Source organism: Hibiscus syriacus, unplaced genomic scaffold (assembly GCF_006381635.1).
Source record: "Hibiscus syriacus cultivar Baekdansim isolate YM2019G1 unplaced genomic scaffold, ASM638163v2 tig00110013_pilon, whole genome shotgun sequence".
Lineage (NCBI taxonomy): Eukaryota > Viridiplantae > Streptophyta > Magnoliopsida > Malvales > Malvaceae > Hibiscus > Hibiscus syriacus.
In genome coordinates, this window is record NW_024062563.1 from 118,978 (window position 1) to 130,371 (window position 11,394).

At 34.9% G+C, this 11,394-nt stretch overlaps 2 protein-coding genes across 2 annotated transcripts; one reads left to right on the top strand and one right to left on the bottom strand.

Annotated features, from left to right (window-relative positions):
- The first annotated feature begins 3,025 nt into the window (after positions 1-3,025).
- Positions 3,026-5,483, top strand: LOC120212320 (hexokinase-1-like). Its single transcript, XM_039210673.1, has 9 exons — positions 3,026-3,297; positions 3,520-3,673; positions 3,756-3,938; positions 4,047-4,121; positions 4,229-4,384; positions 4,481-4,579; positions 4,674-4,804; positions 4,905-4,986; positions 5,114-5,483. The coding sequence occupies exons 1-9, from the start codon at positions 3,026-3,028 to the stop codon at positions 5,456-5,458; spliced, it is 1,497 nt and encodes a 498-aa protein (XP_039066604.1). The 3' UTR covers positions 5,459-5,483.
- Positions 5,484-6,017: 534 nt separating this feature from the next.
- On the bottom strand, positions 6,018-8,447 carry LOC120212301 (auxin-responsive protein IAA26-like). The gene is made up of 6 exons (XM_039210662.1): positions 8,352-8,447; positions 7,642-8,151; positions 7,098-7,360; positions 6,674-6,821; positions 6,295-6,359; positions 6,018-6,205 (listed from the first exon to the last, which is right to left on the bottom strand). Exons 2-6 carry the CDS (start codon positions 8,094-8,096, stop codon positions 6,171-6,173), a joined length of 966 nt encoding a protein of 321 aa, XP_039066593.1. The 5' UTR covers positions 8,097-8,151; positions 8,352-8,447; the 3' UTR covers positions 6,018-6,170.
- Positions 8,448-11,394: the final 2,947 nt, after the last annotated feature.

Sequence of the window (11,394 nt, forward strand, 5' to 3'; positions counted from 1 at the left end):
CTACCTTAATTTCCCTAGTAGGCATTGTTCAGTGCGTAAGTCACTTCAGGGGCTAACTAGGGCACGAGGCTCGAACACTCACGATGAGTGGGTTAGGGATGTCAATGTTGTGTGGCCTTTGGGCTCTTTGATATCTATGTATATTTGCATCAGTCCAGTGTAGTAGAATCCTTAAGCTTGGCTTGAAGGCTATGTGAGACCAAGTCAATGCTTCAGTTGAGCTGGAATTGTATCGATGCTATGTGGTTTCTCCTCCATGATCTACCTGATGGTTATGTGAGGACCAGGAGATCATTTAGAAGCTTAGTGGAAATTTTATCGATGCTATGTGACACCGGGTTCCCTTAGTTAACTAGTCTCTGATGGCTATGTGAGACTTAATATTAACAATGTTGCATTCAGATAATGCACAACAGAGTCAGTGTTGAATACATATAATGTATATGAGTGTCAATGTCGTATTTTGATGATGCAAAGTAGTTACAGAAAGTGTGGGTAGAGACCCAATAGAGGTGTACTCATGGCGAGGCCTTTAACAAAGGATTAAGGGAAGCGTGAGACTCATACTTCAGTGATAGAACAATTGAACCTTAAGTAGGGAGAACTTGATTAAGATCATGCATATACTTACTGCTTAGTACCATGTCTTTAGCATGCTTGTGTTTATGAAACTCATAATGTTACTCTAGATTAGTGATTACACTATTAGGCTTTGTAAGCTCAGCGTTTAGATGTTTCCGTTTGCAGGTTTTTAGCTTGGACCGTTCGTGGTGCATTGTCACAGCAAGACTTCCAGCATCACCTTTAGAGTACTGTATTGTAGCTTTAATGGGAACATGTATTCATAGAACCTTATTTATGTATTCGAGTTGTAAACCTCAAGATGTACTATTTTGATTTAAACTATGCATAATGGAGCTCCGGTTTATTAAATATTTTATAACTGAATTATATGTTTAATGTGATACAACGTAGCATTTTTTTAAATGGAATGAATAGTTTTGAAAATCAAGGATTACCTCAGTGGCCTAATGTGACACTTTAGGTCCATATGAGTTTAGTGTGTTACACAGTGGGTGGTCAACAACATATGGTTGGTCGTTCTTTACAGGATAGGTGGCCGGAGATGATCGGCAGTTGGAGTAAAGGAGACTAGAATAAGAGATTTAGGGAGTTTGGGTTTTTTGGTATTTTAGAAAAATTGGGACTTTTTCGAAAATAAAAATATTTTTACATTTTTAAGAAAATAAAATTTCAAAATTACCATATTGTGACACGTATCACTTAATGGGCTTTTTTAATGATCGTTAGAATTGAGGCACCTAAAGTGATAACATTTGTAACGTTAGGCACCTGAATGATTAAAAAAATAGTTTAGGCACAAATTCATGAAAAACTATATAGTTTGGGCACTTATCTAAGCTGTTAAAAAATTCTTCCTACATGACACTCTTTATTAAACGAAGAGTTAATATAAAATAAAAGCCTAAACTATACTCAAAATTGACTTTTGATGCTTACAATAAAATTGTTAAAAATATGTGTCTAATGTCTTTTCCGTTACACTTTAAGGTGTCTAACATTAAAAACATTGTTAAGTGACATGTGTCACATTCATAATTTTTAATATATATATATGTATAATATTTTATTTTAAAAAATAAAAAAAATATATATAAATGTTACACGTGTCACTTATCATTTTTTAACGGTAGACATCTAAAAGTGTAACATAAAAAACATTATGTACTTATTTTTAATAAGAAATTCTTTAGTCACAAAAAATAAAATCTTTTTATTATTTTAGTGAATGTTATATTGTAATCATGAATGTACAACATGCATGCCATTAATTTTTTTTTGTTATATCGTACGTATGACATGCAACTATATGTTTTATCTTTTATGTTGTTGAGTGTATGTGTTATGTCAGTTTGCTAATATGTAATATATTCCCAAATCAGTTATGGATTTAGATAAAAAGCTCAAAATCGACAGACGAGATAAACCAAACACAATTTAATTCAAGGTACGCAGAATGATTATTGATATTTGATTCGCAACTAATTTGAAGGCCTACTATGACAATTTCTATAGATTAAATGTTGTGCTTTATGAATTATGATAAGGAGTATCTAGTTTGAGATGGACTACAGGCAAACGATTCAGTGGTCAAGAAAAAAAATATCCATCAACTCAGAACCTTCGGTTTCAATTAATCAGGGAAGAGGGAACCCTTCTGATTCGCCCTCATCAGCACTGCTCGAACCTCCACAATTTCCATCGGCTTTAATGGTGCAGTATGGAGTTACATGCAAGAATTTTATACGTCAGTATTATCAGACCGGATATATGATGTGCATCGATATTTTAAGTGAAACAACTCTACTATCATAACCATTTCAGTCCTCCATCTCCTATTCACCGTTATTCTTCGAATTTTCGTTAATTCTATTAAATAGTGGTTCAGTAAAAAAGAAATCTTGTGTGTAATCAATGATAACTCAGACATGAAACCAGTTCACATAAATATAATAGTGTTCCCGTAAATTAGCCAAAGAAATATCATCTCATATGGTGAGACCCACCAAATCTAAGTTGTTATAAAGTGATGAAGTTACCATGTTTTTTTACATACACGTGTGCATCCATAACTTATTTCAGCAAATAAAAACTTACAGCGTTATTGCCTCATTGGTAATTTGCTTTTTTTAGTTTGGGATCTTCCGAATGATTTGATCTACTAGTCCTAAACTCATTCTTTCTTCAGATCCTTCTATAAAGGATTTGTTTCCTTCTCAAAATACAAGATATTGATTTTTGTATATGTTTCTATCATTGAAAATTAAAAGCAATATGTTATCATCTGAATGAACCCCACCGTTGCGTACATTGGAAAGCAAGATCTTTTCTTTGATTTGATTTATACGTCCATCGCACCAAACTCTAATCTACATTCAGCAATCCCGAATTCGCATTTTTCATTTTGAAAGATCTTTTCTTTTCTTCCTGTTCTTTTTAGAAAATGAGGAAGGTTGCAGTTGGGATAGCAGTGGCATGTGGGGTAGCGGCGGCAGCGGCGGCGGCCGTGGTTGTTCATCGGAGGATGAAGAAGGCGGGGAAGTGGGTGAAAGCAATGGAGATGGTGAAAGATTTTGAAGAGAAATGCGCGACGCCGCTTTCGAGGCTGAGACAAGTGTCGGATGCCATGATCGTCGAGATGCAAGCAGGCCTCGCCTCCGAAGGCGGCAGCAAACTCAAAATGCTCATCAGCTATGTCGACAGTTTGCCTACTGGGTATTTTTTTCCCTACGTTATTAAAACATAACATGCATTAATGATCCATGTTCATTCAATATATATAATATATTGTTTATGTATATGTGTGTTGTAGATTGTAGGATCAAGTTCATGTACATGTTCGAATTGGATATCGATAATCGTACTGATCGTTTTGTGTCCACTGTCCGATAGCGACTTTTGTTGAGATTGTAATGTAGTTTTCTTTACCTACATTAGGAAAGAGAAGGGATTGTTTTATGCATTGGACCTTGGTGGAACTAATTTCCGTGTGTTACGACTGGTACTCGGAGGGAAGGGTCGTGGTATCATCAATCAGCAGTTCGTGGAGGTGTCGATTCCGACGAGTTTGATGACAGGGTCTTCATCGGATGTAAGTGCTACTGCTCATCGTAAACGACCGAAAAACTGGTCGAGGCATAACAATGTCTGATGGATGATCTTGTTGATTTCAGGAGTTGTTTGACTTTATCGTAGCAAAACTAGCGAAATTCGTAGCTCAAGAAGGCCCGGATTTTAAACCGTCTCCTTGTAGGCAGAGAGAGCTTGGTTTTACCTTCTCATTCCCTGTGGTGCAAACATCCATTGCTTCTGGCACACTTCTTAAGTGGACAAAAGGCTTCTCCATAAACGAAACAGTCAGTCCTAATTGCAGCTGTTCTTTGTGTTCTTCATAGATGGATGAATGCAACAGATCTTATCCTTGACTTATGTTTCTTTACTGTCATTGAGTGCTGAATTAACAGGTCGGCCGAGACGTTGTCGAAGAATTGACCAAAGCCATGGAAAGACACGGCCTTGACATGCGTGTTTCAGCTATGGTAGGCTTATGTTATGTACCTTTGTATGCTTGAATTTGAGTTCCGATTGCTTTTTATTATTGTTTTTCTTTTCCCCCAAGTGCCTTACTGCAACCATTTTGGTAAAGGTCAATGATGCTGTTGGGACACTAGCCGGAGGTCGATATGCCAACAACGATGTTGTTGCTGCTGTGATCCTTGGTACTGGATCAAATGCAGCATATGTCGAACGTGCGGACGCAATACTAAAATGGCATGGTCCACTACCAAGATCTGGAGAGATGGTTAGCTGTTCTTCTTTAATCCCTATTAGTGAACACTCTATAGCTTCGACATCGTTTCTTTGGAAAAATAGAGTCGCTAACGGTATTTCGCTGAAGGTTATTAATATGGAGTGGGGTAACTTTAAGTCAGCACATCTTCCATTATCAGAGTATGATCTTGAACTGGATGCTGAGAGTTTAAATCCTGGTGATCAGGTAAGTTTGTAAATTCGCAACGTTACGGTTTGTTTCGCTTTTGTGTAGTCTCCAACATCATTTCATCGCATTATATTCAATCGGTTTGCCGCAGATTTTTGAGAAGGTAATGTCTGGTATGTATTTGGGAGAAATTGTCCGCAGAGTCCTAAGTTGGATGGCTAAGGAAGCTGCATTTTTTGGTGACACAGTTCCACCTAAACTTAAAGTGCCTTTCATATTGGGGTAATTTCACCGTTTTACGAAAAATGAAGAGATCGAGTAACATAGTTAAGGACAGTCACCGGTTCTTTACCGATAATAATTGAGCCTTGCTAACTTGCAGAACGCCAGCCATTTCTGCCATGCATCAAGACACTTCCCCTGACCTCAAAGTGGTAGCCAGCCACATTAAAGACATTTTCGAGGTATAATCTTGATCATCAAAACTTGGTTATTGAACAAGTACTATTAGCCAACTTGGTTATTGAATAAGTACTATTAGCCAACTTGGTGTTGTGTTTAAAGCCTTTTGTTACATCTTTTTTATTGCAGATAACAAATACCTCCCTAAAGATAAGACGAGTAATTGTCCAGATTTGCAGCATTGTTGCAACACGAGGGGCACGTCTTTCGGCTGCCGGAATATTAAGTATCCTGCGGAATATGGGATGCGATACGATCACGGAAGGGGAGGAACGAAGGACGGCAATAGCGATGGACGGCGGATTATACGAACACTACACGGAATACCGTAAATGCTTGGTGAACTGCCTAAACGAACTGCTAGGAAAAGAGGTGTTCGAAAGCGTTGTACTGGAGCTGTCGAATGATGGTTCTGGAATCGGAGCAGCTATTCTTGCTGCTTCTCATTCCAAGTATATCGGATGTTATGACTGAAAATTGGGGCTGCAATTCTTGCCAATTTTTCATTCACCATTTTTGTTTCCCTTCTGGTGGTTTTAAAAGTGGCTAACGCCGCGCCAGCAAAATAATTGCGAACCCTCATTCTTTTTAATGCATGTGGCTCACACATCATTTAATTTATTTTTCTTCCATGTGATTGATGATATTTTATATTGCAATATGCCTATCTAGTTTACTATTTAATCACCAACGAAAGTTATTAATTGTAAAATCAGAATAAAAATTTTAAATATTTATTATTTTCCCGTCGAGAAATAATAGTTTACTGACCAAAAAGAACAATCTCTAAAGTTGGGTAGTTCAGTGACCAGAATGAGTGTGGAGTGATTATTGGTATAGCATAGCCTTGTATAAATGAATCAATTGAATGAAGCTCCAAAATAAGAAAAACAATTAAGGGTTTATGACCATCCCAAGATGGGTTCTTACTTCTTAATACAAAGTACAAAACACAATTTACATATAATATTCAACAGAAATTTGCAATTTGCTCCAAATGCCATTGACGTTTAAGCTTAAGAGAAAACACATCAAAACGACTTACATATACCGTCGAGTGCAATAAGTTACATTGCAAAATAGGCTGAAAAAAACTGTCAAAGCATAATTCAAAGCTCTCATTCTTTTCCAACATCAATGGAGAATCTTCCGAGGAAAACTCTTGCTATTATGGTGGCAAAGAGTTTCAAGTCTTCATCTTCCCTTGCTTACTGCTCCCAACTGTAAAACAACACACACTTGTGTTCAATTTCATGACTAACGGTTAATTGTTCTTATAATAATAATGAAATCGGCGGTCCGGCACTCACGGCGAAGCGCGGATAGTTCGGAGCTCTTCAACGCACGCAGCCTCTTCACCGTGGACACAAACATGCTGCAAATCCAATGCAAAAAAAAAGAAAGATAGTACACAAAATAGTATTAAATAGCCAAAACAAAACAAAACCGGTTTCCTGTCGTGTACTTGGGTAATGCGTGCGTTAAGAAAGAATATGCCAACATTGAAGAAAGCATGCATGGTTTTGGTTGAGATATAAGGAATCTAATGCTGTTTTTCCAGGAAAAACTAGAAGACAAAATAAAAAGGGTATTCTACTATATCCTCAGTCACTAATATTGGGAATATAATATGGTATAGTATAATCTCAAATTGCAATCCACCAACAGTGATAAAAAGATGCTACTTACTGCCATGGGACATCCCCAACAAGAATACTGTCTCCTTCATTATCCTCATAAACAAGTGTATATTCTCCGCTTCCGTCCAATACGCCGGTAATCGCTTTCTCCCCGTCTTCCTTGTTCACTATTTCACCAGCAGAGGAATCTCTTTGAGCTACACGGTTCGAACAAAACGACAAACAGATGTCAATTAAGATCACATTACTATAGCCTAAGAGCTTAATGGCAATAAGATCAAACAAATGAGTCCCACTTCCATCACCTAAACCGTTGAAAACTAACACTGATAGGTAAACCAGATAAGTTGCTGGTGATGTAGGTGTCATATTAAACAATGAAGAAAACAAAATATTTCCCCTAGTGGCTAATGGGGACATTACTATCATTATATCACATCTTTTTCACCTAATCCAAGTGAATAATTTTTTACCAGCAAGTAAGCCTCTGAAGAGTTCATCCACAGCAGTTGACAGTTTTTCATAGCTATCATAGGCTTTGAGATCCACTTTCCTTCCTATGGGAACACCATCCATGTTGATTTTCACAAACAGGCCTTTGCCATTAGGTTCAGCTGCTGGTTTTTCACTAGGAGTGTCCACACCTGGTGCATCAGAAGCTAGTTTTGAAGAAGTGGCGAGATTTTTCCTTATGGATCGAATTGGAGGCCAACCCACAACTGGTCCAGGAGCAGTTCTAGTTTCCATGATGATCATAATTAGACCAAAAAAAAGTAACATATGAAAGGTTAAATGGAGATTTCAGGGTCTAACATGAGAAACATAAAGGAAATGAAACAAAGAGGTAACAAGAACAGCATGCATGGGTGATGGACCACACAAGCATCAAGTAATGTAACTTGTAGTGAATATCCTCTGTCAAAAAAATTGATTTCAAAAGGCAAAAATAAATTAAAAGATATACAGATAGAGAGAGATGGAGAGAGAAAGAAAGAGATGTGTAAAAAGCTGGAGTACCTTTTCTGAGAAGTATTGAGAGGCACAGCTGTATTTGCAGGGAGGTTAAATGCTTTTCTCTCAGCATCCTGCAAGTCCACCGCTTTATTGCAGCAGGGCTGTGACGATTCCTTTGCCATAACAGGCAAGCTATGTGGTGGGGCAGTTGTTGATGGGAACTGGAGAAACGAACAAGTCTTTGTCTGCTGTTGGTGGTGGTTTTTGCCCCATGGGGTGGACAAAACTGACCCCATTGAAGAAGAAGAGAAGTAGCCGAGTGAGAGTAAAGACTCATCATCTCCCTCCGAGTTGTCCTCACCAGGTGGACCGAGCCTCAGTTCCAGCTTCTTCTCCACTGAAGATCCATCCTTTCTTTCATCTTCTCTCTTCACATGATGCCACTCCCTCCCTTGGGGAATCAGATTAAGAAGTTGAGGACATGATGATTCAACATTCTTTGAACAACCGCTCGCCATCAACTAGATCACCTTTGCTCGATAACTTTGAAGACCAAGAAGAACCAGCAACAAACTGAAAATATACATGTAAAGCTTGAAGTTAAACAGTGCATGTGGTTAAAACGAAGATGGGGAGTTGATGCATATAGCTTAAAATGGAACCAGCACTCGACCAGAGCTCAAAACAACAAAGACCCACATCACGAAATCAACAGAAACTTTTAAGTTTAGCAAAGAAAAACACTGAGAGGAAGAGATGAATAAAGTAGCTACCAAAGCAAGAACTGTGGAGCTTAGAGAGAGCCTCTCTCAACCAATAAATGCTTTAAAAACGAACACCTTTTGAATGAGAAAAGCCAGACCAAAAACGCTATATTGAAAATAAATAAATAAAAGAAAAAAAAAACCTCCACCAAGGTGAAAGGAAACCTCCCAAAACAACAATGGTTTTAGTGACATCCCAAAGTGCAAAGGTTATAGGGAGAGTGTATGAGAGGGGGGGGGGGATCAAGTGGGTTGTTCTTGCCCTCTCTTTTCTGTCTTTCAAGGACTCCATATAGGCAGCTGCTTCTTGAGAGAATGATGTTTCACTATCTTACACGCAATATTAGTCAATCAATACAAATAATATAAGGTTTTTTTATAATCAAATAATATAAGGTTAATTTATGGGAATAGTACGTATTTCAAATAACCTTAAAATTTTAATTATAAATATTTATAATATAATAGTAATAATTGATTTTAGTTAAAATAATTTTATATGATTACATACATCATAGGTATTTCTTATATTTTATCATATATGATCTACATATCATACATAACTAATTTATGTGAAACAAAAAATTAATATATTAATTGTTAAATATTTTAAATGGTTAGAGTTTTATTTTATAATAAATTTTATTTAAAATCTATGCAAATGACGAATCAAATAAATTTTTTAATTTGAAATAAAAAATTTTAACTTTGAATCGAATTATAAAAGTATATCTTTTAAATTTGAGTAAAATTTTATTTCCCTCTTAAAAGACTAAGCTGATAGTTGACTCATTATTATTACCAATTACAGCAATTCTATCGTACGTGGATCATACTAAGCTGGTGATACCTCATCCCATAAAAATATAATCTTACCTTTTAATTTTATGTTTATTTCAGCTCAATTGGGTACAACGGGTGTTACAGCAATTCAAATTCCCAGTTTCTGCATTCTCGAACACACATCGCCATAGAAATGGGAACGTAAAAACCAGTTAAGAAACTCGGATTTATAGGCGCACTAAAGGTAGCCGTCTAATCATGGTACTCTTGTTTGATGGGATACTTTCCACCGTTCGATCAACGATGCTAATTTCTTGGCTATCATTTGCTGTGTGATTGAATTGGTACCATCAAGCTAACTTTTAATTCTTAAATTCAGCAATAACCAAATCACACAAGTGGTTAAACTATAAAATTTCTTTAAGTATACGAAATTTTTATCAAATTATTAAAAGTTATCTTTGAACAAATATTATTATGAATTTACTTTAAATTTATTAAAAATATTTGAATTCCAGATTTTTAATTTAGTTTATAATTTTATTTTAATCTATATATTTTTTGAATAATCTAAGATGATTATATGATAGTATGTATTTAATTTTTTTAATTATTAATAATACACACCCATAAACACAATTGTTTCAACTTAAGACTTTTAAAAAATAATACTACCTTTAAACATTGAAATCACTTTTAAAATCTTATTTGAGTCTGTATTGATTCTTGATTCTAATATTTTTATTTAAATTATTTTGATAATTAGACACTATAGATTTGTACTATATGATAAATCTAAAACATATTATATTATTAAAATGACATTATAAATTTTTGGTTTTTAAATTATATCTCAGTATCACTTTATTATCTAAAGAATATTCTTTTAATGTTTTTATTTTCATAAAAAATATTTAAATTTAAACTTCCATTTAACGAATATCAAACTCGCTACTATTAATTTAATAAACATTGTTTTTCTAAAAAAAAATAATTACATGAATCAGTTATGCTTGTTTATCTAAAATGCTCCTCTTGTTCCCCTTTACTTTAGGCATTCCTTTTCCAAGTGCCTTTTCTTTTTCTTCACTTTCATTGATTGCTTTATGACTGTTTTTAATGGGTTTTCATTTGTGTCTTGTCTTGCTTCCATTTACATATTGTTTTTCATGCGCCGCTATTAATATACCATATCACTTGTTGGCATTAATGTCCACATCCCCCAACTTCACTCCCACCCTTTCAGCTAATAAGCCCCACAATCAATACCCTAATCACAAATATGCATTTGAACGAAGAGTCAAAACCAATGAAAGAATAATTCTTAATCGGTGTTTAAATGAAAAATAAAGTAGATTATCACGAGGAATAAGGGGTGATCGCGAGCGGTTCATTTCTTTTTCAGTCTCAATTGGAGTATTTATAGTTATATGTAATACGTGTAAGTCGTGTGATCATAAATCATGATGATTATTTGTAAGTTGATCATATTAAAAAGATTTGATAGTTAGACTTCGAATTTTATCATGATATGTCACGTGGACCTTTCAGGTATCTTATCTAAATATTGTACATGTATTGTAGTTGATTTACGGATCTATACTCAAAAGACACAAATTTTTTAAGGGATCTAATAAGCAAAAAGGTATATGTAAAAATCAATTATCAATGAAGTGTTGAAAGATTCAATGCAACGAAGACTAAGAGGTTTTTAAATAATATTTCCGAAAATATACCAACAAGTGAAAGCAAAGAAATTAGTAACTTTTTATCATTACAAATAGGGAGAGGAATGAGTTTTAACAAATGTAATGTAACCTTCTAGAATTAGCCTATACAATACGATTAAATCTAATGGATTATAATAAAAATTTTCAAATCAAATTCAATACTTAAAATAATAGCATCTTTAAAAGAAACATAATAATAATAATAATAATAATAATAATAATAATAATAATAATAATAAAACCCAAATTGAGTAATATAAAAACATGATTTATCGCAAGTTAAACAAAATACCAATAACTAGTGACAAAATAATCCATACATAAGAGCTAATATAAAAATATGTCATAAAATCATTTATCAAAATATAGGCACAAGTCACCCAAAAGATAAATAGTTTAGAAGATTAAAACATTACAACAAAATATATTATACGTAACGTGTCGGTCCTTCAAGTGCCAGGTTTGTGGTGCTATCCAAAATATCTTAAAAGAAAAAAAAATTGGGGAGTGAGCTAGGGAGCATAGTGTGTTCCAATAAG

Excerpts from the sequence above, each read along its gene's own strand:
- LOC120212320 (XM_039210673.1), top strand. The coding sequence starts at position 3,026 with ATGAGGAAGGTTGCAGTTGGGATAGCAGTGGCATGTGGGGTAGCGGCG. Across the intron at positions 3,939-4,046 it reads GCTTCTCCATAAACGAAACA|GTCGGCCGAGACGTTGTCGA; the intron begins GTCAGTCCTAAT and ends CTGAATTAACAG. Across the intron at positions 4,987-5,113 it reads ACATTAAAGACATTTTCGAG|ATAACAAATACCTCCCTAAA; the intron begins GTATAATCTTGA and ends TTTTTATTGCAG.
- LOC120212301 (XM_039210662.1), bottom strand. The coding sequence starts at position 8,096 with ATGGCGAGCGGTTGTTCAAAGAATGTTGAATCATCATGTCCTCAACTT. Across the intron at positions 7,361-7,641 it reads CTCAATACTTCTCAGAAAAG|AACTGCTCCTGGACCAGTTG; the intron begins GTACTCCAGCTT and ends CATGGAAACTAG. Across the intron at positions 6,822-7,097 it reads CTTCAGAGGCTTACTTGCTG|CTCAAAGAGATTCCTCTGCT; the intron begins GTAAAAAATTAT and ends CGAACCGTGTAG.